General features: G+C 53.4%; 7 protein-coding genes across 7 annotated transcripts; 4 read left to right on the plus strand and 3 right to left on the minus strand.

Moving 5' to 3' along the window:
• Nucleotides 1–979: 979 nt before the first annotated feature.
• N0V89_008435 (uncharacterized protein) lies at nt 980–2,914 on the plus strand (the record flags this gene model as incomplete). Its single annotated transcript, XM_056217190.1, has 2 exons — nt 980–2,763; nt 2,815–2,914. 2 exons carry the CDS (start codon nt 980–982, stop codon nt 2,912–2,914), a joined length of 1,884 nt encoding a protein of 627 aa, XP_056068746.1.
• Nucleotides 2,915–3,927: 1,013 nt separating this feature from the next.
• Nucleotides 3,928–5,221, plus strand: N0V89_008436 (uncharacterized protein; the record flags this gene model as incomplete). The annotated part of the gene is made up of 5 exons (XM_056217191.1): nt 3,928–4,108; nt 4,215–4,372; nt 4,508–4,584; nt 4,630–4,971; nt 5,017–5,221. 5 exons carry the CDS (start codon nt 3,928–3,930, stop codon nt 5,219–5,221), a joined length of 963 nt encoding a protein of 320 aa, XP_056068747.1.
• A 3,201-nt stretch (nt 5,222–8,422) lies between these two features.
• On the minus strand, nt 8,423–12,188 carry N0V89_008437 (uncharacterized protein; the record flags this gene model as incomplete). Its single annotated transcript, XM_056217192.1, has 5 exons — nt 8,423–9,282; nt 9,330–9,581; nt 10,612–11,018; nt 11,207–11,714; nt 11,954–12,188. The coding sequence occupies 5 exons, from the start codon at nt 12,186–12,188 to the stop codon at nt 8,423–8,425; spliced, it is 2,262 nt and encodes a 753-aa protein (XP_056068748.1).
• A 517-nt stretch (nt 12,189–12,705) lies between these two features.
• Nucleotides 12,706–14,771, minus strand: ARP9 (Actin-like protein arp9 (SWI/SNF complex component arp9); the record flags this gene model as incomplete). Its single annotated transcript, XM_056217193.1, has 2 exons — nt 12,706–13,190; nt 13,244–14,771. 2 exons carry the CDS (start codon nt 14,769–14,771, stop codon nt 12,706–12,708), a joined length of 2,013 nt encoding a protein of 670 aa, XP_056068749.1.
• Nucleotides 14,772–15,040: 269 nt separating this feature from the next.
• NTE1 (phosphatidylcholine and lysophosphatidylcholine phospholipase) lies at nt 15,041–19,749 on the plus strand (the record flags this gene model as incomplete). The annotated part of the gene is made up of 3 exons (XM_056217194.1): nt 15,041–15,339; nt 15,386–19,015; nt 19,065–19,749. The coding sequence occupies 3 exons, from the start codon at nt 15,041–15,043 to the stop codon at nt 19,747–19,749; spliced, it is 4,614 nt and encodes a 1,537-aa protein (XP_056068750.1).
• A 796-nt stretch (nt 19,750–20,545) lies between these two features.
• ATH1 (alpha,alpha-trehalase ath1) lies at nt 20,546–23,870 on the plus strand (the record flags this gene model as incomplete). Its single annotated transcript, XM_056217195.1, has 2 exons — nt 20,546–21,797; nt 22,129–23,870. The coding sequence occupies 2 exons, from the start codon at nt 20,546–20,548 to the stop codon at nt 23,868–23,870; spliced, it is 2,994 nt and encodes a 997-aa protein (XP_056068751.1).
• Nucleotides 23,871–24,207: 337 nt separating this feature from the next.
• On the minus strand, nt 24,208–27,480 carry GCV2 (glycine decarboxylase subunit P; the record flags this gene model as incomplete). The annotated part of the gene is made up of 2 exons (XM_056217196.1): nt 24,208–24,299; nt 24,357–27,480. 2 exons carry the CDS (start codon nt 27,478–27,480, stop codon nt 24,208–24,210), a joined length of 3,216 nt encoding a protein of 1,071 aa, XP_056068752.1.
• Between the last annotated feature and the right edge of the window lie 317 nt (nt 27,481–27,797).

Below are 27,797 nucleotides of genomic sequence, written 5' to 3' on the forward strand. Positions count from 1 at the left end.
GTGCACACATGTGAGATTGTGCGCTGAGCGTGTTAAATGTGCGTTGTTGCAAAGGCGCGTAAATTGTTCACGTCGGTTTGCTTTCCAGCATCTCACCCGGATCATTACTTTGCCGTGATCTGTGAACGCGTCACCTTTGGCGCAGTGCAGGAATCCGTCGTTTTGAACGAACCTGCACAACAACGATGATCCAGTCTCCACTGTCGTCAGGGTGGGTGTGTTTGCCCAGGCTGGGTTTCATTTCACGCCGAAGTTCTGGGCTCGATCGGTCTTCCAACCCCCAAGATGGGCCGTGCAAGCTGATAGGTGGTCATCGCTTCTTCGACAGTAAACGGCTGTGAGCAACGACCCAGTTATAATACCACCCAGGAGCGCGGCTGGAAGAGGGTGCACAGTCAGTGACAGAAGCGAAGGATGAAACCGAATGGCCAAGACTCTGATACAGCGCTCGTCCAGGAGTCTGCGCCTGGCGGCACTCAGACAAATAGCGGACTTCGAGAAACACGACGATGCCAGCTGTCGATTCTCTCCACCACTTACTGTGGTAGGTAGTGACTTGGGACGGAGTTTGTTGTCCCACTTTGCTTTATGGGGCTGCTGAAGTGAGAACGTGTACTGTCGGCAAAACTAACCCATCAAAGCATGGGGGCATGTTCTGCCAGAGTGCTGCCAGCACAATTGGGTGAGAACGACATCGAGGCGCCTGAAGACAGTCCGAAAAGTCCCTATGTAGTCGCGACATCCGGAAAGATGGGGTCTTTGTCGTCGAGGACGAATGGCTCAACCAGTCAAGAGGCGCGTATTGTCGGTTCATAACCCGCGATCCATGTTCAGGTTAGCGCAACCTCGGTTTCTGGAGGGAGCAGCCGAAGCCGGGAAACATCGTCATGAATTGCTGCGAGTCCTCAATACAACAAGAATGGGGTTGTGAGGTTCTCTCTCTTTGCGTCACACCTGCGCTTCTACCGCACCTGCTCCAATGGCTTCCCGGTCACTCGCAGCGTCGCTACCTCGACGATTCTTCTCGTCGCCACGCTCCGTGAAGTTTGCGCCTCGTACATTTTCTTGCACCGCGCAGCGAACACAGTCACCGTGGGAGTCGTACCGTCCCGCGCTGCTTTTTGCCGGCCAACGAAGAGCCATCTTCTCCACCGCTCGATCCAGATTCGCCCAAGTACGCGATGACGACCCACGGCAAATAGAACGGGAAGCAGACGAGGTCGACGTCTGCATCGTTGGTGGCGGGCCCGCGGGGCTGTCAGCAGCTATCAAGCTGAAGCAGCTGGCAAATGAGGCCGGCAATGAAGACTTTCGAGTGTTGGTGCTTGAGAAAGCCGGAGAAATGGGTGACCACATCGTTTCTGGCAACGTCATCGAGCCGTCCGCCCTTGATGAGCTTCTTCCCGACTGGAAGTCGGAGGATAACCCCAACCGCTACGAACACATCACACCCGCCAAAGAAGATCGCATGCGCTTCTTGACCAAGACTGGCTCGATATGGATGCCAAAGCCTCCGCAGATGAACAACCACGGCAACTACATAATAAGCCTGAATCAGCTGGTTAAATGGCTTGGTGAGCGGGCAGAAGAGGTTGGTGTGGAGGTATATCCTGGCTTTGCGGCCTCGGAGATACTATATGACCACGAAGGCGCTGTCAAGGGCGTTGCAACAAACGATCTCGGCATCTCAAGGGATGGTACACCCAAGGACTCTTTCGAGCGTGGCATGGAATTTCATGCTCGCGTGACGCTGCTGGGAGAGGGTTGTCACGGCAGTCTTTCGAAACAAGTCATCAAGAAGTACGACTTGAGACGTGACAGCCAGCATCAGACATACGCCCTTGGTATCAAGGAAATATGGGAGATACAACCGGAGAAATTCCATTCGGGCCTGATCTGTCACTCCATGGGATATCCCCTTCCTAGGGACACCTATGGTGGTGGCTGGATGTATCACTTCGGAGACAACATGGTGAGCATTGGCTTGGTGACAGGCCTGGACTACCCCAATCCATGGCTGGCGCCCTATGGCGAGTTCCAGAAAATGAAGCACCACCCTTTCTACCGAGATGTGCTAGAGGGAGGCAAGTGCATATCATATGGTGCTAGGACGCTCGTAGAGGGTGGCTTCCAGTCAATACCAAAATGCGCTTTCCCCGGTGGTGCTTTGATTGGCGACACCGCGGGATTCTTGAATGTGCCAAAGATCAAGGGCACTCACACCGCTATGCGATCTGGAATGCTTGCAGCGGAAGCGACCTGGGACGCTCTGCAGGGCAACGCAGAAGGCTCTGTGTTCCTGTATGATTACGAGGACAAACTGCGCAACTCAACCATTTGGTCAGAGCTAAAGCAGGTTCGAAACATGCGACCTTCTTTCCACAGCCCATTTGGGTTCTTTGGCGGTGTTCTCTATTCAGGTCTAGAGGCATATGTTCTCCGAGGCAAGGCGCCCTGGACACTGAAGCATGGGAAACCAGACTATGCCGCCACAAAGACCGCGGGCGTGTGCGAGAAGATCGAATACCCTAAGCCAGACGGCAAAATCAGCTTTGATATCTTGACAAGTGTCAGCCGGAGCGGCACCAATCACGAGGAAGATCAGCCCGTCCACCTGCAGGTAAAGGACTGGGATGCACATGCTCAGAAGGAGTGGCCCAAGTATAAGGGCGTCGAAAATCGCTTCTGCCCCGCCGGCGTTTACGAGTATGTTGAGGACGACAGCAAGGAACTGGGCGTCAGGTTTCAGATCAACGCCCAAAAGTAAGTTCACAGCCCCGCACTATCTGCATGACAGGGCTAATATCTTCGTAGCTGCGTGCACTGCAAGACATGCGATATCAAAGTACCGGATCAGGATATCAACTGGGTCACTCCGCAGGGTGGCGAGGGTCCCAAGTATGTATTGACCTAAGTGGATAGACTCCTTCAGTACTGCATTGTTGGGTTTCGAAAAACGCGGAGTTGTTGGTATACCTGTTGTTCAATCGAGACCCTGTACTTGTACTTTAGGCATGGACCGAGAATCCCTACGGTGGCTATATCTGGATACCGGGCACGCCTAGTGAGGCCACCGATCAATGCATCTGTTTGGCTACCACCGGTTTGTTCAAAAACGTCCCGTTGCATATGGGCTTTACCAGGATTCAAGAGCGATTATATAGCTGAGCTACGTCAATGCTTACTTAACATTGAGTTGACCCCGACTTCCTAAACGGGCTGAGCAGTGAGCCGTACTTTGGTGCCCAAAACTCCTTCGGTGTGCGCAACCTACGAATAGCATCGTAGAATGAGAGGCGCGACCGTCTGATGCGTTGTCCCGACATCCAGGGGCCCTGTCTCTTATACCTTTATTATCTGTTATATTGCCACCATCTTCCACTTTCACCTCAGTTGTTCAGCTCTTGCATTCTCCAGCCTTCGCTAGTTGCGCACGGACTTTGGTGCCAAGCCCTGAAGACGCTTGCTTCACTCAACCGATTGACGCCTGCACCGCCTCGCCTTCTTCACCGGCGCTCCATCTAACCCCGCCTCCCGCCTCATCTCTACTACCCCGTTGCTGGTCTTGTCTGGCCTTCGTCCTGCCCATCAGAGCACGCAGACATATCTAGGCCCTACCGCGCAAGGCTTCGACTGTGTCGCCTGACCCATTTCTACAGGTCGCATCCTTTCCATCCAGGCCATCAGTTGCTCTCCAAGGTACGACACGCCGCTGCTCTCTACCATGTCCGACTCGCGCTTCTTCCTGGGAACCTGCCTCCGCGCAGTCTGGCCAGCCCGCTTGCTTTCGCATCTTTCAATGTCGCAGCCCCATCCCGCTTGGCCTTGAGTTCCGATTGTATTCTGCATAGGCTTCTTCCATTCTGCACCTCGCTCACTTCCAGCTCCAAGCTAGGTTACCACTGACAAGGACCCCACAAAGCCAATATGACTGAGGTCTCGAGCACCCGCCTCTATTTGGGCAACCTCCCGCGTAATGCCACCAAGGCCGACGTCGAGGCCCATTTCCAGACCCATGGCACTGGCGAGATCACCGAGATCAAGCTCATGAACGGCTTCGGCTTCATAGAGTACAAGGACGCGATGGATGCGCGTGATGTTGTCCCAGGTAAGCTATATTGGCCCATGATATGATCTCAATACACGCTAACCTGCCTCAGCCTTCCGTATGTACAGTAGCCATTGTCGCCTCTCACACCACCTGACTGTTATAGATGGATCCGACTTCATGGGCGAGCGCCTTATCGTCCAGTTCGCGCGCGGATCCCGTCGCAACGAAAACTTCACGCCGCACGAGCGCGCCGCCCCGCGTCCTCGCCGTACTCCGTTCAGGATGAGGATCGCCAATCTTCCCGTGGAGACCAGCTGGCAGGTTAGATACCCCGATTCTTGGATTTCCTGTCTTTCCGGTTAGGGCCATATACCCGCAATCTGGAAAGGCTTTGTTCAGCGTGCCCCCCGTTCCTGCGTCTCTGGATTTGGATTCCCTTTAACCTCGCGTCTACAGGATCTAAAAGACTTTGCCCGCCAGTCTGGACTGGACGTCGTCTACTCCGAAGTTGGCCGCGAACGCGACGGCACTGGGTAAGCCTTATGCGACACTATAATTTTCAATTCTGACGGGGACAGATTTGTCGAGTACGAGACGGCCACTGATCTCCAGACAGCCGTTGAGAAGCTCGACCGTCGTGAGTTCAAGGGTCAAGAGGTCAAGTGCACCCAGGATGTATCCGACCCGCCCCCGCCTCCTCCGTTCAAGCCTCGCGCACCCTACGGTGGACCGGGTGGACCAGATGATCGCGGTCGTGACAGGTACCGTTCACGCTCTCCCATGGGCCGTCGTGGCTACCCACCGGCACCATATGACGATTATTATGACCGTCGCGGTCCGCCGCGAGGCTACAGCCCTCGTCGCGAAGACTACCGCCGTCGCACTCCCCCACCACGTGACTTCTATGATAGTCGCGATAGGTATGGGCTTTCGCCTCCCCGCCGAGGCCCCGCTGATGATTTCAGCGCTCCCCGTCCTCGATATGACGCAGACCCGTACGAATCCCGTGGACCCCCTCCGCGCCGCTACGATGACCCGTACATGAACGGCCACGGCCGTCCCCCGTACGAAGCACGCCCGCCATCTCCTCGTGGTGGTGGCGGACGTCCCCGTTCTCCTGGTGGCCGTCCTCCCTATGAGGGCGACTACCCTCCCCGCGGCCGTTACTAGCAGAATGTTACGCATCCTGGACGACCGGCACATTGATGTATCACCAGCTGTGAGGGAACTTATATCTCTCTGGCATTCTAGCTCACTTTACATCTCGAAGCCTACCGCCATACGTGATTAGGATGGTAGCTCGGTCGATTGGTACTCTCATGGCCTGCCCTTGCCAACGGTGCCTTTTGTGGAATCATGTACGATCTTGGACCTTTGGGTACTCTGTGGCCTAGGAGAAAACACGAGCACTCTGTCTTTCACTCCGGTCTTGTTTCCCTGGTCTTGGGAATATCATGGTTCAAAAAGATTTCGCAGCGGTGTCCTTCGCTTTCGGCATGGATAGTGTTGCGTGTGCCTGTGTCTCTAGGGGACTCGCGCGCAATCTAGAAAAGTTAGGCTCCGTTGGTTTTGTCTTTTTGTAACGCGATTGGATTTGTACACTAGTGCCCGACATGGTGTTTGTGGGCGGTTATTTGCTGCGGGTACATTAAAATAATGATTTCTCGTTCTCGACCATCTCCTCGATCTCGCGGATGTACGGCTAAGTGAGGACGACAAATCAACTCTGGCTGTTTATCGGCCGTTGGCCGGTAGCATAGCATATTGCAGTCTCTCTCATAACACCTTAGTAGGGCACTGCCAAGGTGATCGGTACAGCGGCGGATACATTCGGCAGTAGGGTTGGCCGACTATCTACCCTCGTGCTGCTCGTTTTTGGGCCTGGTTTCGCGCCGTCGTCGTGTGGCCCAAATGCTTTGGTAGGCAACGCGAAACATACCGTAGTCCTGGTCATGAAGAACGACACATGGCGAGTGGAAGGTATTTAAAGTACGTCGAAAACAAGTTTGTTGCTCAAGGCAGTGTACAGGGTTGATCCTTAGACAAAGGAGATATGGCAGCGTTCGAACAGATATTGTATAGAGTGGCGAGTAGTAATAGAAGGAAGATACTAAGTGTCGTCGGCCTAGGTATCCATCGAGATGGTTCGTCCCCATATACCTAAATCTCCATACTTGTAATTCTAACGCTTTAAAGCAGGCCATCGCCTGATCTCTCGCGTTTTCGCCAGACGCCCCCGATATCGACGAACCGTCTATCCTCACACTAGCTTCCTGCATCAATTTCCTCACCACTCTCACCGCCCTCCGCCTTGTGCACTTCTCAATACCCTGCTTCCCTCAACGACCCCTCTCATCGAAAAACACCTCAAGATCTGTGCCCAGAACACTATCATCTCACCCCCCGAACAACATATCCTGTTCACCAAGCGTACCAAACCCATCACTCTACGAACACTACTCATGCAATCAAGTGGCTCAGGCTTCGACATCCTGAGCCCGCAGCTTTCGGCCTAATGGAAGACTAGGGGCGATGCGTGTGTGGCGCTGAGTCCGGGAGTGCCCGCGGCGGTGTGTACCTCGGGCTTGTTTGAGTCCGGGGAGGGGTGGACGTATGGTGGGAGGTTGGGTTGCGCTGGGTTGTTGATTCAGAGACTCGTGGGGGAAGGGCTGGGGAGCGTTATGAAGAGGTGGATATTGAGAGTCGAGATTTTTGGATCTGATCGGTTGGAGGTTGTGTGCTGATCCCGTGTTGACAGGACCCGCTCGAATAGCCACCGACTGGGGTTAAGAGCGAAAGGGGAGCAGGAGTTTACATTTCCACTGCGAAATTTATGCGGACACTCACGGATCTTAGTCCTCCGACTCCAAAGCTTCTGGGACTGCAGACATTGGACCTCCTCTTCAGTGCACTGTTTAGCGCGAGGGCTCGAAGTCGTTAGAGGCTTTGCGACAAGGTTCTTCTGTGTTCAAAAGTGAACCACCACGAGGAATGTAAAAACACAGGCACAAGCACGACATGAGACTCGAGCATTGATTGACGTACGTCAGGTGTAGCTGAACATTCTGATTACTTGGTCGCCATCACGTGAAGCACCGCGCACCTGAAGCCCCGATCTCACTTCTCAGCGTACACAACCTCAGCAGGTTAAGCAGACCATCAGCTTCACTGCTTTACCTTTCCAGCCCAGATCCCATCCCTCTCTTCTCTACGTGTCACTCTCTCAATCCCACCTCAGTCACGACGCACTCACAGTCCTTGAGGTGCACAATGCGGCCCTTAGTGTTGGATGCATGGCGGCCATAAGCACGCTGATTGGTAACCTCCTCAGCAGTAATTCCCTCCGGAATGACATCGGCTTGGTCGGCGAATTTTTTGGCTGGGGGCCAGACTGATTTCCTGCATGCGCATAAGCAGGTGGACAGTGTGAGTGCATCGAAGCAAGTTTACCAGGGCTGGGTGCGGGCCATCTTTGTTGAGGGAATGATTGGAATTGAGGTTCGTGGGTTAGTTGTTGAGTATATGGTTAAGAGATGGGATCGGGTATGAGAGGGTGTTTGTATTGCAAAGGAATTTGAAATGGTATTGATTGGTCCAGTATTGCTCGGCGCTTAACGCAGCCCACTGTGTGGATCGCAGGAGATGGATTGATGAGAAAGTTGCATCTACTTACTCTAATGCGCGCATGCATCCGGCACATGGTACTACTTTCAGCTGTCACTGATTGTGATTGGGCCAGTGAACATTTGGTTTGATAAACATGTTTTCTAGTCTCATCAGACAAAGACCAAAGACCAAAGGTTCAAGGCGATCTCACCTACATCAAGGAGGCAGAAGTGAACGTACAAATTGGCGAAACAGATCGATGACTGTTCGCAACAACCGTCGCAAACTTGCTCAGATACACTACTGTTGCGTGCCCAGTTGTACGGATCTGTGTCGCGAATTGGCGCTGCAAATGGCGACAACCGAATCTTGAGTATGCAATGACCATCACGAGGGTATCACAGGTGCGTAGACACACCAACTTAGATATTCGTATCGCTAAAGCACTCGAATGTGCTCATTGCATCTGGTCTTGATTCGTGTCGTGGTATGTGAATGACCGGGCGCACCTATGTTTCTTGCGCATGCGACATCCCTGAGTTTGACCGAGAGACGGTAAGATTGCAAGGCTGCGTGCTCAGCGAGAAAAAAAGGCGTAATGTCGTGGCCTACGCTTCATTTTATACAACCAGATCGCCGGCTGGAATTCGAACATCACATCCATCGACCCAGGAAACACTGTTCAATAGAGCAATCAAAAGTGGTAAATAGCAAATCATATATACAGATGAAACTCATTCTCTCCACACACTTCATCCATAGCATCTACAAGCACTGCGAGTAGTAGGGGTTCATCTCGGTGCAAGTTGCACCGTCCGCGCAACTAGTTGCGCCAGTGTAGCCAGAACCACCACATTGTCCCCACCTGGCAACGCTGCCGCTAGAAGAGCCAACAGTTGCTGCAGGCGCAGCAGTCCAGGTTTGAGTGACAAGAGTAGTTGGCGCAGCAGTCACTTCGGGAACAGCAGTGGCGACAGGCACCTCATCCTCCTGGTCTTCTTCCTCGTCAGTAGGTGCTTCGGTCTCCTCCGGTGCCTCCTCAACATCTGTGGCGCTGGGAGTGGCAGTCTCCGCTGGCCCATCCTCAACGGGAGAAGCGGAGGCAGAAGCAGAAGGAGCGGCTGTCTCAGTAGGAGTCTCAGTCTCTGGCAGCGCATCTTCAGCACCGCATTCGGGGAGTGTTTCTAGTTTGCCCTGGTCACCCCCGCAGCTGGCGATGGTGTCGAGCTTCTCGCTATCGCCATCGCCCTTGTTCACGCCCTTATATTCGCGGCAGACGGCCTTGGTGGTACCACATGAACCAGTGATAGAAGCAGTGTCGCCAAAGTTTGAGTTTATACCAATCAAGTCGCTGGTCACACCGTAGGCGCGAATGTTCTCGACGATAACGCTACGTGGGGATTTCGCCTCGTTGTCGGTGCAGTCACCACAACTGCGGTAAAGCTTGCCAGCGTTGACGATGGTGAAGTCTTTGATTGTCACCGTACCGATGCCATTGTGTTGAACGACCTTGTCCTTGGCCTCTTGAGCACCACCGCCGATAATGGTAGCATCACCAGTGCCCAGGACGGAAATGGCGTCCTCGCAGACATCGCGGAACCAGACATTGGTGAGCGTGCAAGATCCTTGGGATATATTAGTATTGCTTGACCATTGTGCAGGAGCAACAGACCCTTGCAGTGTACACCTTCCAGCGAATGAGCACCGATGATAACATTGGAGATGCTTGCGCCATCCTCGAGGACGAAGACAGCATTGTCACTACCAGTGTCTTCGTCAGAGTCACACGGTTGACCGCGATCGAATTCCTTGTTACCAAAGTCTTCGCTTCCAGTGATGACGGAAGGCTCAGAAAGCGCAACAACACTACCAGCCGGAGTTGGAATGTTAAGGGTTTGGGCAGACGCTATGCTAGCCACAAGAACTGCAACTTGAACCTGAGTGAACTTCATATCGAATAGAAATAGGGTTGGATGGCGATGTCAAAAATGAATGTGAAGGTTGGAAGGATGACAAAGATCACCGGGATCTAACGAATTGAAGGTATCAAGTTAAGAGTGGACGAAAGACTGGAGAGGTGCGGATGGCCATAATTCGCGTTCTTTATGTAGAAAAGGCAAGATGACCGTCGCTCCTGCCCAGCCCGGCTGCACGACACGATGGCCTCCATGGCGCTGTAAAGAGTGGTAAGCATCCGAAAGTTAGATGAGGAAGGATTCTCGTTTGACAGGCCAAGGCGCTCGTTTTGTAGCGTTATCGCCGTTGGAAGGACGCGAGGGGGCTGCTGGTGTTGGCAGTGGCTTGTGTTGTCCGAGAACAGCAACTTCGAGGATTCAGTCGCACAGCGATGCGCGTCTTGCGAGCCGATACGTTGTCCTTAATTTGAGATGTCACAACGCTCGGTCAAATTACCTGGTCTTTCATCACAACTACCGGCATACTGAGAGTTCTGATGTACCTCCATTTTGACGTTCGCTGCTATGCAAAGGAAGTAACGTGAACTTGTACCAGCCACAGCTCGGAGAAATTCAATCCCATCGCTAAGAGGATTTCTAGGCATTGTTTTGACAGATTCTTGGCGTTTCATATTCTAAGCAATAGTTCGCATTTGGCGCACTGGCACAGGTGATGGGTGAAGGTTCTCGGTAGGCCGGAGTAGCAGAAATCCGACGCGATCGTCAAGTCGTCCCACCCTTAGGTTTTTGTGGTCGTTTTCGTAGAGAAGCAAAAATTGGGTCAGACTAAAACTCATTCCGGTACCTGCAATTGGCCTGCCAACCATGTGTTCAGTCATCATGTCCCATATTGGACTCGAACTGAATCTACTGTGCGATCAGCCGACCTCCAGTCTATATCTATCCCCAGTTTAAGTCTTGAATCTCGCCGTCTTGTGCACCAACCTCCCCCTCACCCACACAGCAACACAATTCCTATCATCTCCACTATATACCCACTTTTCGACCTTCTCTTCCGCACTCTCAAACCCAAACAGATCAACTGGACCACCAGCGCCATCCTCGCCAAAAACTCCTCCTTGTCCCCTTCTTCCGGCACGCTGCCCAGTATCATCTGCGCATCGAACTGCTTGCCCACCTCGAACCCGCCAACTTGATCCTCTAGTCCGACGACTGCAGCACCACCGCGCGTAGCGAGATACAACGCTTCTGCGGTGGATAGTTTCGCCGCGGCGTTGTTCAGAGTGGAGGCTGATGCAGCGGGCGTACCCATAGCGACGAACCGCGAAGTCCAGATCGCATGCCGCGCCTCCTCGAGAATGGACGGTGAGAATCCACCGCTAACGTCAGTGCCCAATCCAATCGTAAGACCTTCGTTGAGGAGTTCTCTAACAGGGCAACAGCCACTCGTCAACGCAGTATTAGAAGCAGGACAATGGCTAATTTTGCTCCCTTTTTCTTTTATCAACTTCCTTTCCTCCGGCGAGAGATGTATCGCGTGTGCAAGAATCGTCTTCGGTGTAAGAAGTGCCGCCTCTTCGTAGACATGCGTGTAAGATGCCGAATCAGGAAAAGTTCCTTTACAAGCTCGCACTCTGATGTGTTTTCAGAAACGTGTGTTTGTATAAAAGCGTCTGTTTCCTGAGCCAGTTTGCCTAGACCCGCTAGACAGGGTGCAGTACAGCTTGGTGCGAATCGCGGCGTGATGATGGGTCTCACGATTGAGCCTTCGGCGTCGATGCTGCGGACGTAATCGATGCACGCCTGAGAGTCTCGCACTGCCCTCTCAACACTCTCATCGCGGTAGTAATCTGGGCTGAGGCGATCCATGCATACTCGACCAACGAGGGCGCGTTGACCGCGCGCGAGGCAGATATCAGCGAGAAGGTTGGTAGCCTCCACGTGCCGCGTGGCGAAGTAGGCGCATGTAGTAGTACCGTGGGAGAGGGTGCGCGAGACGAAATTAGTGTAGATGCGGGAAGCTTTGTCGATGGAGGAAAAGGAGGACTCTAGTGGGAAGGTGTATGTGTCGAGCCAGTCAAGAAGAGTCGTTTTTCCGAAAAGGCCAGTGTTCGGATGTTGTGGTGCATGTGTGTGGGTATCTGGAAATTGTCAATTGCCATCTTAAGGAGGACATTTGCGATGGGATGCAATGAGGTATCTGGTCAGGCTCAGTACACGGGTGTCCGACCCAAGACTGTGTATACCATCCGAGATCCCATTTCAGAGGCCAACCGCGACCGAATCTAGCATCGGTCGCTTGATATACGACAGTTATCTAGTTCCGGCTGTGCCTTGAACTGTTTCCGTCTCTTTCAATTCTGGAACGGACGCAACTTACCTATGAACCCCGGGAAAAAGAACCCATCCCGCAACTCTACCACATTCGCTTCCTCCCACCCCTCAAATTTAGCCCTCAGGTCCTCGACCTCTACCTCCTTCTCCACGAACCTTATCACACCCTGCTCATCCACTCCAATCGAACCTTTTTCACAGATTTCCAATTCCACGAGCGTGACACAATGCGCAAAGGGGCCGTGGTATATGGTTTTTTGAACAGCAGCTGAAGCCGCCATAATGGTAGTTGGTGGTGATGTACAAGTATTGTGTTGCACAAGATAATCTCGGGTACCTTCGGGGGGATCTAAATTCCAAATGTTGTGCTTCAGGGCCTCATGATCGCGCAAGAATTCGGAAAGACCAAACCAAGCAAAAGTAGAAGGGACAGCCCGTAGCTTTATCTATGATGCCGTGGGCGCCGCGGCTTGCCTGCGGTGGAGTTCCTTTTGAACTGGGAGATTATCAGGTTAGCGCGTTACTTGATCAGGCATGTGTGGGCACGTGGCTGAGGTAGGACCGGCGGTCGCCGACGCGAAGGATATTCCGCCTTGTTCTTACATAGATGTTTACAACTAGAAATCACTAGTTCAGGGTTAAGGCTAAGTAAGAGACGAGACAACCTCGAGAACTTTTTCCTACAAAACACTAAACGCCCCGCGAAGAAGCTAATCTCTTCAATTGCTAATGACCCAAGCAAGTCAAGGATATCCAGTGTCCACCAAACTCCAACCTCAACACGACAGTAAAAGGATCTCACAACGCATAGTCGTGAATACCAGTCGGCCCCTGATCATTGTAGTCCGGCCTTGTCATGTATCCCTTGCTCTGCCCCTGGTCCACCACGAAGATGACTTTGGCAGCGACCTGGGCGCCCAAGAAGGCCGACTCGTCGAAGCCGACGTCCTTCCATTCCGGGAAGTACTCTGGCGGCTTCACTAGCTTGATGGATGTGGGTGTCTGACCGTGCGACGAGTGCGCGTTGTGTGATAGGCCTGGTAGGTGAGAGGTGGGGTTGTGAGGCATGAGATGTTGTGTTTGGGCGGTAGTGGCGGCGTAGAGGAGAGGATTGACGTGAGAGGGAGCGCCGCCGTGAGGTCCGAGCTGCGGCTGGGGTGTGTTGGCGCCGGTGCCGGTGGGCGTGGAGATGTTGGAGGGGATCTCGGAGGTGAACATCGTAGCTGATGAGGGCGAAATGAGATATTTCGATTGAATGGCGGCGAGGAGAGCCTCCTTGAAGCCTACGTGCAGTTAGTAAGAAGGTGGACTGGTTGGAAGATGAAGAGGCGCTCACCTCGAACTCTTGACCCGTTACCACAGATGATCAAGGAATCCCAAAGCTCGCTACGCTTGTTGACTTCGTCTACAGAAGAGATAGTCCGGTGCACAGCGTCTGCTATCTTCTCTAGCACACCGCTGCTGGCAGCCTGGAAACGTTCCGTGCCCACTTCGAGCTCCCTTCTGATCGGCCCCGACCGGGCATTGGTGTTCGCATCGACATGCCCATTAGCCTCCGCAGCTGATGTCGTTTCTCCATTCGCGCTTTCGCCATGCCTTTGCGGACCCTCATCGAGCTGATTCTGCATTTCTGCCAACTTCTCACTTCCCAAATTCATATTCTTGAGGTTGTCGAGCAAGCGATGATCCTCGTAAAGAAATGTTGCCTTCGCACGCTTCGAATTGGGCAGCCTGACCGGTTTGTTTGCGTTGGCGGCAGCAGCAGCTTCTGCGCCACCCTTCTTCTTCGCATTGGCCTTTTCCTGCTTCTCCTTCTCCTTCTTCGCCAGGTACTCCTCCATCTTGCCTCCAGTGACGATGCTTGCCACGTCCAAGACGCCCTCTTCATCGGCATTGTTATCGTCGCCAACCTCAGTGTCCGCGCCAGGACCTCGCGGTACATTGCCAATCGTGGAAGCAGCCGCGGGTCCTGAGCCTGGCGCGCCTGTTGATGCGGCAGCAGCAAGATTTGTTATGGTCTCTTCCTCGCCCACGTCTTTGGTACCCGGCAAGGGAGTACCGGCCGGGAGAATCTCGCAAATGGGGCTTTTCTTGAGCTGCTCGCACATCTCCCGACTCCAGCTTCTTGATGAAAGCTTCGCAAAGAGAGCTTGTGTAAGCGCTTCTCCTCCGCAGCCGCCCAAAGACGTGACACGTCCTTGTATATGTGGTATAAACTCGCTTATTGCCGTGACGTCCACCTTGTCCTTGCCTATGTCCACGACCGTCGATGTGTGTACACCATACGCCCAGCTAGATGCGAGCGCAGCGTCCATAAGGCCAAAAGCGGGGGTCTTGAACTTCTCGAAGAAGAATTGCGTGAGTTTCTCGTGCTCCTTGGGTGTCCATACAGGCTGCGCGATAAGGAGTATGGGCGTGTGAAACGGCGGATTCAGCGCGTTGTATACATGAGTAATGAGGGCGAAGAAGCATGACCAGTCGACGATCTTGCCTTCCTGTATTGGCCATACGGCCCCCTCTTCAGAGACACGATCTTCTTCGTAGACAACGTCTTCTTCGGTGCCGTTCGTTTTGTTCTCGCCGCTTCCCGGGGCGCCGTCTTGCGGCTCGGCGGCAGATGCTTCAGGCTTATCGTTCCGCCGGCGAATTTTATAAGGCTCCCATTCTCCTTCCTTCTCAGCGGGGAACATGCGCGAGCGCACCCTGAGCCGAGCGGGGGTGAAGCTCTCGGGAAGGCCCAGCTGCGCGACGGTCGTCTCTGAGCCGGGCGCGATGATCTGTTTGAGAAGGATTAGTGCTCCTGAAAACGTAAAGACAGGCGACGCAGGACTTACGATTATCTGCTCGTCTTTAAAGGGCGGCATGGTGGGCCAATGGGCGTTGCGATGTGAAGCGCGTTTTCGAGGATGCGCGTGAAGATGCGCCGCGGCGAACAGTTGGAGTCGCTGCCAAGAAAGTGACCTTGCTTGCTCTCCCCCGCTGCCCAGGTTTCTGCTCGCCGCACTTTCACTGTCCACTATGCCTCATATGCTTTTGCAAGCTTCTATGCGGCTTTCATCGACTCTTCCACTCGCTGACGGTCCTCCGTGAGAGATTCGACTTGTCTGGAGGTCACCGTTCCCCACAGCCCACCATGTCCAGTATACCCGCCAAAGCTATGAGCTCCGTGCTGAGCTCCGCCGGCACCGGTATGCCCGCCACTGTTTCCAGTGTTGCAGACGCGTTACAGACGGCGGAAACTACAGTCAAGGTCATCGAGAACCCAACTCCATCCTCGACCTTTGGCCTTCTTGCCCGGGTTGTACTCAGTATCTTGAGGGTTCTACCTGGCACATTGTACTGGATTATCACCTTTACGACCATCACGTTACCAACATGGCTATTCACGCTATTCTCTATGAGCTTGACATTCACAATGAACTTCACTACTCTGTACGCCTTGTATCCCCAGCCTGTTGTACACAGCTAATGGAAGTAGAATGCTGATAGCTATCTTCATCGTGTCTACGGTAAGCTACCTGGTCAGATACCGTTTTATGACCATGTATACGAGACTTCCGCCTGAGCCCCAACGCGACGAACCTCAGGTCGAAGTATTTCCGGAAGCCCAAGAAGGGGACTCTAAAAGAGGCCTGTCCAATTACTTGGACGAGTTCCTCAGCGCTATCAAAGTGTTTGGCTATCTGGAGCGACCCGTGTTCCATGAACTCACGCGGACGATGCAGACGAGGAAATTGATTGCTGGAGAGACCATTCTGTTGGAGGAGGAGAAGGGTTTCTGTTTGGTTGTGGATGGACTGGTCCAGATCTTCGTCAAGTCGAATCGAGACAGCGCAGATTCTGACGATGATGAAGATATACCAAACGGAGGCCCCAGAGACGGCGCAGAAAAAACGAGTCATCGTCAAGGATACCAACTCCTCACAGAAGTCAAGAACGGCGCACCCATGTCTTCGCTCTTCTCTATACTGTCTCTATTCACTGAAGATGTGAAGCTACGCCATGAGGATTCAGAAGATGGTGTAGACTCGAGTGTGCCAGCAACGCCAATGGAGAGGCCAGTTCGCCCTTCTATCTCCAGGAACAGCAGTTTCGCATTCGATGATTCCCGCCCACAAACTCCGGCAGATATGCCCGGAACGCCTCCAGGCAGGCTCGATCATTACAGAGCATCGAGCCTTGCCAGTCCTACTGCTGGTGGCCACCTCCAAAGCGTTCCTCCATTCTCGTTAGACCCAAACTCTGCCAATGGGCACGCCCATAGATCCGATAAAGATAAACACTCGACCCATGTTCGTTCCAAGTCGAAGGCGAAGTCGGCTCATCCTGATATTGTCGCGCGAGCGAAAGAAGATACAACTATTGCTATCATTCCCGCCACAGCGTTCCGCCGCCTCACTCGCGTCTACCCGAAAGCAACAGCGCACATTGTTCAAGTTATTTTGACTAGGTTACAGCGAGTTACACTTGCAACCGGTCACGCGTATCTAGGGCTTACGAGCGAGGTTCTACGCACTGAGAAGCTCATGAACACGTATACTACATATGACTTACCCGGCTTCTTACGCGACTCTGCCCTACAGAGACTCAAGGACAGGTTCGCTAAAGAGACGGAACGCACCGGGCCGGAAGAAGGCATGAAAGGAATAGCACTCCACAATCCTGGCGCCGGTCGACGAAGAAGATCAAATTCGGCCTTTAGGAAAGGGACTGCTGGCCATGCTCGACTCGCTGCGATTCGTGGATCGTCTGTAGATATCAGTGCTGAAAACCTTCATAAGACGTCAACATCTCCGGAGCCTGCTGGTGGCCCGGACCGAGTCAGCGCGGGTGACTTGTTGACGAACACGCACCTTCCGCGAGGTAGCGGGAGAACAGGGCGTTATAGCTTCTCCCAACCAGTACACCAGGATCGGCGTGATGCGAAGACCCCACTTGATGCAGGTACTTTCAACCCTTTTGCATCGCCATTAGCCAGACCTGCTGCGCTACATCGTCAGGAGTCCATCGACGAAGCCACTGTTTTCAGAGAGTCCGTGCTTGATTGCATGTTCAAAGCGATTGGACTGACTGATCTCGACAATCCCATACCAAAGTCGATGTCAGTCGAACAGTCCCCACGTCTCGTATCTTTCGATACGAAGCGACAGAAAGCCGTCTTTAGTAACGCTTTTGGTTTTATTGACCCATACGAAGCGTCCCGTGATGGTGATACTGAGTCAATAATATCAGCTTCAGGACAGTCTACTATCAGTGTTACCGGCCACAATCTTGTAGAAGAGATTGTCAATGACGTTGAAATCGTGTACTTTCCTAAGGGTGCTGTGCTTGTAGAACAGGGCGAACGAAATCCGGGCCTCTATTATGTTATTGATGGATTTCTTGATGTCAGCGTGCCTGTCGAGGAAGATTACCAGGAGCCAAATGTGCTCGGCACCCTTCCATCAGTTCCCGGAACAACTGATGCCGACCTTTTCGGTGGACCAACACTTAAACGGTCAACAAATACCGCTTCGTCCTCCTATATGAATCTACCTGAACAAGGGAAACGAAAGAAGACAAGGAACACTTTGTTCCTCACCAAACCAGGTGGCCTAGCTGGGTACCTGGGGACCATTTCATCTTACAGATCCTTTGTAGATGTGACAGCGAAGACAGATGTCTACGTTGGATTCTTACCCCGAGCATCTATTGAGCGGATCGTCGATCGGTACCCGGTAGTTCTGTTGACCATGGCCAAGCGCTTGACGACTCTTCTGCCCAGGCTGATCTTACATATAGACTTTGCACTAGAGTGGGTTCAAGTCAACTCTGGCCAGGTACTATACAACCAAGGAGACGAGAGTGACGCCATTTACATCGTTCTCAACGGACGTCTCAGAGCCATCAAGGATGGCGCGAACAACGACATGAAGGTCATTGGTGAATACGGACAAGGTGACAGCGTTGGAGAGCTTGAGGTGCTCACTGAATCAACACGACCCGGGTCACTACATGCCATTCGTGATACCGAGGTGGCAAAATTTCCCAAAACACTGTTCAATAGTCTCGCCTTGGAGCACCCTGGCATCACCATCAAGATATCCAAGATCATCGCTTCCCGCATGCGAGCATTGATGGAAGACCCTCTGCATGAGCAAAGTAAAGAGCTTCGCTCAACGGCTACTCGGAGCAAGGTCTCATCAACAGTCAATCTGCGCACAGTCACGATCCTACCTGTCACAGCTGGAGTCCCGGTTGTGGAATTTGCCGGGCGACTGATGACAGCACTGAACCAGATTGGCACGCCAAATGGGGTTGTGTCTCTTAACCAGGCTGCTATTCTCAATCACCTTGGTCGTCATGCTTTCAATCGCATGGGCAAGTTGAAGGTCTCCCAGTACCTTGCTGATTTGGAGGAGAAGTACGGCCTAGTCCTCTACGTTGCAGATACTCCAGTGAAATCTCCGTGGACACAGACCTGCATCAGCCAAGCTGATTGCATCCTGCTAGTTGGACTAGCAGAAGGCCACCCCAACATCGGAGAATACGAGCGCTTCCTTCTTACGACAAAGACCACTGCCCGGAAAGAGCTTGTATTATTGCATGCCGAGAAGTATTGTCCATCGGGACTTACGCGAAAATGGTTACGCAACCGCCCATGGGTGAACGGTAGCCATCACCACGTCCAGATGCCTTTCCGGACCAACGCCGAGCCAGTACATCCGATAGGACGTCGATTCGGTACCGCTTTGAAGCACCGGGTTCAAGTACTGCAGGCCGAGATCCAGAAATACACATCACGTCGAGTTCGTCAGACGCCGCTATACTCTGCGGACACGCCGTTCAAGGGCGACTTTCATCGTCTTGCAAGAAGGTTATGCGGCAAGTCTGTCGGTTTGGTCCTAGGCGGAGGTGGTGCCCGAGGCATTTCGCAGATAGGCATCATTCGCGCGTTGGAGGAAGCTGGTATACCTATTGACATCGTGGGCGGAACGTCCATTGGTGCATTCATCGGTGCCCTATACGCTTGGGATGCCGACGTCGTCCCAATGTACGGGAGAGCCAAGAAGTTCGCTGGACGCATGGGCAGCATGTGGAGGTTTGCTCTCGACCTCACATATCCCTCGTAAGTGCCTTGTGTCTATTACTCAAAAACGTATAGCTAAATCATGTAGCGCGTCGTACACAACTGGCCACGAATTCAACCGCGGCATCTTCAAGACGTTCGGCAACTCGCAGATCGAGGACTTCTGGCTGGAGTATTACTGCAACACGACCAACATTAGCAAGAGTCGCTCCGAGGTGCACACCAGGGGCTACGTTTGGCGTTACGTGCGGGCATCCATGTCCCTCGCCGGTCTCCTTCCGCCGTTATGCGACAACGACAACATGCTTCTAGATGGCGGCTACATCGACAATCTGACCGTCACGCACATGAAGTCGCTGGGCGCCGACGTCATCTTTGCGGTCGATGTCGGTTCCCTCTCCGACGACACGCCTCAGTCCTTTGGCGACTCACTTTCTGGGTTTTGGGCCCTAGTCAATCGCTGGAACCCCTTCAGCTCGTATCCGAATCCACCCACCTTGTCGGAGATCCAATCCCGCCTCGCCTATGTGTCTTCGTACGATGCATTGGAGAGGGCGAAGAACACGCCTGGCTGCAGGTATATGCGGCCGCCGATTGATCCGTATGGCACCCTCGACTTCGCGAAGTTTGACGAGATTTATCAAGTCGGGTATCAGTATGGAAAGGAATATCTGGCGGGGCTGAGGGAGAAGGGGGTGCTGCCTGTGAGTGAAGAGACGGAGAAGGAGAAGAATCTCAGGAGGACCATGGCGCCTCGAAGGGCGAGTATCTAGTCCATAGTCACGCCTGGTGAATGCGAAAAGTGCTGAGCCTTGAGCTGTGACGCCTTGAAGGGCGAGTATCTAGTCCATAGTCACGCCTGGTGAATGCGAAAAGTGCTGATCCTTGAGCTGTGACGCCGTGTAGGAAGGCTGTGAGGGCCCCTCTGAAGACCGGCTTGCATCAACACTTGTGTTGCAGGTGAAGGGCCGGCCCGCTCGTGGAGCCATCCTGGTTTCATTCCGTGCCATGACGTCATCGCATTGTTTCTGTCGCACCGTGCGCTTTCGCGTTCCCATGCCAATCTTTCCGAATGCTGGCAGGATCTGCTGGCTTGGCCGCAGTTTGTTGGTGTACACAGCAAGCGCCCCGGCAGCGGCTCCGCGGTAAGCCAAGCTCGCAGGCGTCCCACCCATCTGGACCCTGCTTCTGATAAGCCTGAGGCTCTTCTCAGCTCTGCAACTTTGGTCGTCCTCTGGCTTGCGTCGTGCGACTGCATCCATCGAGTCACGCAGTCGCCACCGCCCCAACCAGGAAGCCGCGTGAATATTCCCGTTCCAGAAGGAAAGATTTGACGGGAGGCAAACCGATCCCTCACCGCCTTGTCGCTGCCCACCTCTTGGAGTCTTCACTGCGCCGACATTCAACCTTCAGCGCACTCATTCTTACGACTTGATGCCTGCTCCTCTCGCTGCTCTACTTTCTGTATCTTTGAGCCACGCTTGGGGTTGAAGCTACCCAAGTATTCTGGTCTTCCATTGCTTCATCTTGTAGATTCTCCTCTCACGACCGAAATCGCTTACCTTGACCATGCGGATACGACATGTTTTCCTGTCCGCACTCATTTCTGTGGCGGCCTCGGGCCTGTCGATGCGAGATGCGGCCGACGTCGATAACATCGAATGGAACGATGACCGCTGGGAGATAGTAACAACTCAGCTTGATCAAGGGCATTATCAGTCTCGCATGTCACTTGCCAACGGCTACCTGGGCATCAATCTTGCAGCTCTTGGTCCTTTCTTTGAACGTGACGCGCCGATTATGGGAGACAACTGGAACGGGTGGCCGCTTTTCAACACACGACAAACATTTGCGACAATTGCTGGATTTTATGACGTTGATGATAAAAACGGTTCAACGAATTACCCCTGGCTCGCCCAGAACGGCGGTGACAGCTTTCTGAGCGGCATCCCACACTGGGCAGGATTGATCGTCAAGGCGAACGGCGCCATACTGAACGCTTCTACAAGCGCGCAAGAGATATCCAGATTCAGCTCAAGACTGGATATGAAGGGTGGTGTTTTGCAGTGGGCCTTCGATTGGATGCCTGGGAATGACGATAGTAATGTTATCAACGTCGAGTACGAGATTTTCGTACACAAGCTCTACGTCAACCAAGCTGCCGTTCAGCTCAGGCTCAAGTCGCACCGCGATGTTAATCTTACTGTGTACGATATCATCGATGGCACCAGCGCCGTTCGTACCGATTTCGTGGACAAGAACTATGAAGAGGGGTCTCCTACCATCTGGTCTGCGGTCAGGCCGAAGAATACGACCAACGTTACGGCGTACATTGTTTCAACCCTCCAATACGACCAGTATAGAGAGCTAGATATGCGATCGGAGGTTAACGACGAGGTTTTCAGTAGTACGCAGACCTCGTCCGTTGGTCAATCGGTCGATATGGAGTTGCTCGGCGGTCGAAGGGTAGAAGTTACCAAATACATTGGAGTAGCTTCTTCGGATGCGTTCGAGAACCCAAGAAGGACTGCATTTGCGGCGTCGCTTGCGGGAGCAAATACAGGATTCTTCGCACTCAGGCACTCGCATGTGGAGGAGTGGGAATCTATCATGACACAGGATTCCGTTGACAGGTACAACTATCCGAACGGGACACTACCTGCCGACCCCCGCATCCAAGAATTGCATGTCACTTCTGTCACCAATCCTTTCATGATCCTTCAGAATACGGTCGGTCCGAATGCGATCGCCGCTGCGGGATACAATTCTCGCCTAAACATTCATAGCATACCTGTGTGCGGTCTTGGGTCAGATTGCTATGGTGGGCTTATATTTTGGGATGCTGAGACATGGATGGCGCTTGGGTTGCAGTTGTCCCATCCCCAGCATATTGTCAACATCGTCAATTATCGCGTTGAGATGTATCCGCAAGCGAAAGAAAACATCAAATCGGCGTTTACCTCCTCCAAGAACCAGACAGGCAGGTTTACTGGGGGAGCAGTGTATCCATGGACCAGTACGTACCCCGTAGGGTACTAAGTGGATGTGTCTTTCTGGCAGAAGAAAGATCTCTTTTCTCGCTAGGCTGAGACGTACTCAAAGTACCCGTCCCCCCTGTCTTGACTCACACTGACTTTGTACCCGCGCGTTAGGTGGACGTTACGGCAATTGCACAGCCAGTGGACCATGCTTCGATTACGAGTACCACGTCAACGGTGATATCGCAATAGCGTTTCGCAATCATTTCATTGCAACTGGGGATGTCGAGCGGTTCAAGGAGACGTTCCTTCCAATTGCGAATGATATTGCTTATTTCTACGGCGAACTGGTTGATTACAATGAGACTTCGGGTTATTATGAGCTGATGAATGCCACCGATCCGGACGAGTATGCGAACAATGTAAACAATGTCGGATTTACTACTGCACTTATTCAAAGACATCTGAACGAGACGAACGAATTCAACAGCCTCTTTGGCCTGCCCCAGAACGAAACATGGAATAAGATATCTGCACAAATGCGTCTGCCTGTGTACGAAGAGGCTGGCATAGTGATGGAATATGGCTCGATGAACGGGTCGCTGGTCGTCAAACAGGCAGATGTTGTTCTGATTGACGACATTCTCAACTACGAGAATCCCTACAGCCTTGTAGACCTCGACTACTACGCGAATAAACAATCACCCGATGGACCAGGTATGACGTACGCTACATTCAGCATCGTTGCCAACGAGATATCTCCCTCAGGCTGTTCGAGCTATACCTATAATCACTACTCTTCTCAGCCGTATGCGCGAGCTCCATGGTTCCAGTATTCGGAGCAGATGATCGACAACTTTTTTCTGAACGGCGGTACGCATCCCGCCTTCCCTTTCCTCACCGGCATGGGAGGCACTAATCGCGTGGGTATCTTCGGGTATCTCGGTCTGCGCATGTTCGTCGACAGGCTTGACATTGATCCATCCATCCCCCCTCAAATCCCCCATCTGGACTACCGCACATTCTACTGGCAAGGCTACGGCATCAACGCAACCTCAAACGCCACGCATACCATACTTGTCCGCCTCCCTAATAAAATTCTCGACACGGCCAACCCCAAGTACGCCGACAGCATCCCCGTAACTCTCGGTACGCGCGAAGGAGCCTACACTCTCACACCCGACGAGGAACTAGTCTTGCCCAATCGTATGCTCGGTCAGACCTTGACGGCAGCCGGCAACATCCTCCAATGCAAGCCCCTCGTCCCCAACCTAGACCAGTCCAACCTTCCTGGCCAATTTCCCATCGCCGCCATCGACGGCGCTTCCTCCACGAAATGGCAGCCTGAAAACTCGACACGGCTGAACTACCTCACAGTTGACACACAGCCCTCCCATTACGGCCCAATCCACCAGGTTCTCTTCGACTGGGGTGCGCAGCCGCCTACGTACTTCGAGGTACTGGTATCCAACACGTCCATACCGCCTTTCCTCGAAGAGCATAATTTCCTCGAAGAAGATGGAGGCGACGTACGCAATGTCACCGCAGGCTTAGTAAAAGCCAGTGAGCCGTGGGATCCGGAGCGCGCGACGGTGATTGAGCCCGTGAAGGGCAACCAGACGAATATTACGCTTGTGGGCAAGGACAGGGTATGGAGTGGGAGGTACGTGCATCTGGGGATCAGGGGGAATCTGGGGAACGGAAGTGCGTATGCGGGGGGAACGGTTGCGGAGTGGAGTGTCATTCTGGAGAACCAAGAAAGTGATAGGGAAAGGGATGAAGAGGAGAATTCATACGCCAAGGATGGCTGGAAGGGTCCTGGCGATGAGGATGGGAGTGAGGATAGGGACGAAGAGTTGAAGATGTGGGTGCAGAGTGGGTGGTTGCAGAAGCTCTGGCGGAGGTGCTTTGTATAGTACACAGCTTGATGTTGGGTTAGCTGTTATATCAGCGCAGCGTTTATGGTGCTCGGTTTGCTAGATGTCGGTAGGATAGATCAAGACTGGCATTGCTCCAAGTGGAACAGGCACACATATTGGAAGATCAAAATCGAATTTGGTCTATTAATGCAGTCACCCCACGTGTTGAAGACGATGAGGAAAAGCGCAACTCGGTATATGCATGTTCTATATTTCCATCCATATCATATCACACCAAACGCCAGCGCTGTTGAAGAGTAGGTTCGTAAATGCCCAGAACCCATGAACCATATGTACAGACACATCAGATGAGATTAGGTGGGAGGTGAGGACACTACGTCGGCTGCGGCGCATCGATGGCCTTGTTGATGTCCTCGGTGTCGTCGGGCGGCGCGCACGTACAGAAGAGGTTGCTGTCGCCCCAGACTGATCACCGTTAGCATCTCTCCTCAATACAACTTTGGAAGTGGAAAGGGAACTTACCGTCGTCGACTCTAGTGACTGCAGGCCAGAACTTCTTCTCTTTGAGATAGGGTAGTGGATACGCGGCCTGCTCCCTTGTATAAGGACGATCCCACTCGCCCGTCAACAGATCCAGCTGGCTATGCGGTGCCATCTTGAGCACATTGTTTTCCTTGGGCTGCTCACCCTTCTCCACCGCCTCGATCTCTTTACGGATGGAGATGAGCGCGTTGCAGAAGCGGTCGAGCTCCTGCTTGCTCTCGCTCTCGGTGGGCTCGATCATCAGCGTATTGGGGACGGGCCAGGACATTGTCGGGGCGTGGAAGCCATAGTCCTGGAGGCGCTTCGCAACATCGATGGCCTCGATGCCAGCCGTGTCCTTGAATTTTCTGATATCAAGTATGAATTCATGGGCGCAGCGGCCCTTGTCGTTGGTGTAGACGATGGGATAGTGCGGCTTGAGGCGCGCCAGAATGTAGTTTGCGTTGAGGAGGGTTATTTTTGTGGCTTGCGTGAGGCCGACCGCGCCCATCATCTTAATGTAGGCCCAGCTGATGGGAAGGATACTTGCGCTACCCCAGGGAGCGCCACTGATCGGATGGATGGCTTTGTCGCCGCCAGTCTCGCCCCGCAGGTGGCCGGGAAGGAAGGGCGCGAGGTGCTCCTTCACGCCGATGGGGCCAACGCCTGGGCCACCACCGCCATGGGGGATACAGAAGGTCTTGTGAAGGTTCAAGTGGCATACGTCGGCGCCGATTTCGCCAGGCGAGCAGAGGCCGATCTGGGCGTTCATGTTGGCGCCGTCCATGTATACTTGGCCGCCATGTTCGTGAATCATGTCGCAGACCTCCTTGATCTGGGGTTCAAACACACCGAATGTGCTGGGGTATGTGACCATAATGGCACCAAGCTCTTCGCTGTGCTTCTTGCACTTGGCCTCGAGATCGGCCATGTCGAGATTGCCGGTAACTGTATCACAATTGATAGTGACGACCCTCATACCTGCCATTGCGGCACTGGCCGGATTGGTACCGTGTGCGGACTTGGGAATTAAGCATATGTCGCGCTTCTTGCCGGGTTGCAGCTCCTGGTACTTCCGAATGACGCGCAGTCCAGCGAATTCTCCTTGGGCCCCCGAGTTAGGTTGAAGCGATACGGAATGGAAGCCTGTGATGTTGGCAAGATCATCCTCCAGCTGCTTGATCATAATCTGGTAGCCTTCAGCCTTATTTAGCGGCATAAACGGGTGCAGGTTGTTCACGGTGGCCCATGATACTGGAGCCATTTCACTCGTGGCGTTCAGCTTCATGGTGCAAGATCCTAACGGGATCATAGAGTGTACCAACGAAAGATCCTTCGATTGTAGATGGTGGATGTAGCGTAGCAATTCTGTCTCCGAATGGTGCGAGTTGAAGACTGGGTGAGTAAGAAATTCGCTTGTGCGTTCGAAGCCAGTCGGGGGTGCAACGGTAACCATTTCGATGACGTTCTGTTCTTCAGTGACGCCAGCAGCTTCGCGGAAGTACGACAGCAGACGTCCAACGCCTTCACTAGTCGACGCTTCGTCGAAAGAAAGTCCTATGTGCTGGTCGTCAAGCTTGCGAACATGGTCGTTGTTGGCGAGTGCCTGCGCAACGATCTTGTCCGTTTTCTCTCCCGTAGCAACTACGAACGTATCGAACGCCGCAGGAGCATCTGTCAGGTTGCCACGCTGTCCAGTCTTGTAACCATAGTTGATTAAAACTTGCTGCGCACGTCGAGTCACCGCAACGACCTGTCTCGCAATGCACTTGATGCCGTCAGGTCCATGGTAAACTGCGTACATAGCGCTCATGTTAGCCAACAGAGCTTGGGCAGTGCAGATGTTGCTTGTCGCCTTTTCTCGTCGGATATGTTGCTCACGGGTTTGCAACGCCAATCTCGCCGCCGGGTTGCCAAGTCTGTCTTTGGAAAGACCGATGATGCGCCCGGGCATCTTTCGCTTGATCTTGTCAGATGTAGCGAAAAAGGCCGCATGAGGGCCGCCGTATCCGAGAGGCACACCAAAGCGCTGCGCGTTTCCGAAGGCGATGTCGGCGCCGAATTCTCCGGGAGGGGTCAGTTGGGTCAGGGCAAGGAGATCCGTGGCCACACTGAAGAGAGCGCCTTTCTTGTGCACCTTGTCCGCCAGCCCGCGGAAGTCCTCCACAGCGCCTTCGGTGTCAGGGTATTGCGCAATGACACCCACCAAGTCATCGCCGAGCTCCTCGACTCGCTTGGAGTCATTTGCCAGAACGTCACCAGTTTCAATCTTGATGCCAAAGCCATCAGCTCGAGAACGCAGCACCTCGATTGTCTGCGGGTGGCAACGGTCGGAAATAAGAAGTGTTTTGTTTGGGCGTCTCTGGCGCGATGCAGGAAGTTGCCCGAGAGATAGTGTCATTGCTTCAGCGGCGGCGGTCGGTTCATCGAGCACGGAAGCATTTGCGATTGCAAGTCCGGTAAGGTCGGTCAGCATTGTCTGGAAGTTCAGTAGTGACTCCAAGCGGCCCTGGCTGATCTCTGGCTGATAGGGGGTATAGCTGGTATACCACGCTGGATTTTCTAGGACGTTCCTCTTGATCACTTCTGGAACTTTGGTGCCATAGTATCCTTGCCCAATATAGCTCACGCCAGGGATGTTCTTGTCGAAAATCCGCTGAGCTTCTCTGAGGAAAATGCTTTCCGGCACTCCGTTCTCAGTCCAGTGGGTTTGGGTGGGTTTAGTGTTGTTTGTCGAGATGCCACCGATTTCCAAGGAGCGTTCAGAGAGGATGCTCTCCGGAACAACTTGCTTGACGAACTCGTCCAAGCTCGCAACTGGCGGATCGAGAGTCGCGAGCATTTCTTGAACAGACGATGCAGATGGCCCAATGTGTCGGCGGGGAAACGTGTCGACATCGTTGAAGGCCAAGACAGCCTGCGAAGGGTCCTGCTTTGCTTCCAGCACATGCTCGGGGCCAGTCGCTTGGAAGTCAAGCGAAGCAGTAGGATTCAAGGTGGCATTGCGGAAGGCGGGCGATGTCGAGAAGAGCCGCAGCGAGCGGTTCTGAGCAGAGTAGCTCACGCGCGGCGAGCGGGTGGCTCGAGCAAGCGTCGAAGCTGCTCTGAGGGCTGCGGTACGCATATTGGCCGCTCTGGGGGCTCAATGCCACCAATTCGAAGCTGGACCAGGTGATGGCTGAATCAAAAGTCAATTCTGCTCCTGAACAGCGTGGAGGTAGCAGCGACTGACAGGTCTTGCTCGGGGAATTTGCCTACCTTCTCGGGCCTTTACAGCGACGGCGGCGGTAGGTGGCAGACAAAGCTAGCAACCCAGAAACCCGACAAAGGTCAACAACGGGAAGCAATAGACGTCTGGTCGCAGCGCTGTAGGAATGGAGGAGGCGTGAGCGGTGTGCGCGCTCTGTATCCAAATCCTACACGCGCTCCCGCAAGACCGCG

The sequence above is a fragment of the Didymosphaeria variabile genome (assembly GCF_027946475.1).
Source record: "Didymosphaeria variabile strain IMI 356815 chromosome Unknown scaffold_6, whole genome shotgun sequence".
NCBI classification, from domain to species: Eukaryota; Fungi; Ascomycota; class Dothideomycetes; order Pleosporales; family Didymosphaeriaceae; genus Didymosphaeria; species Didymosphaeria variabile.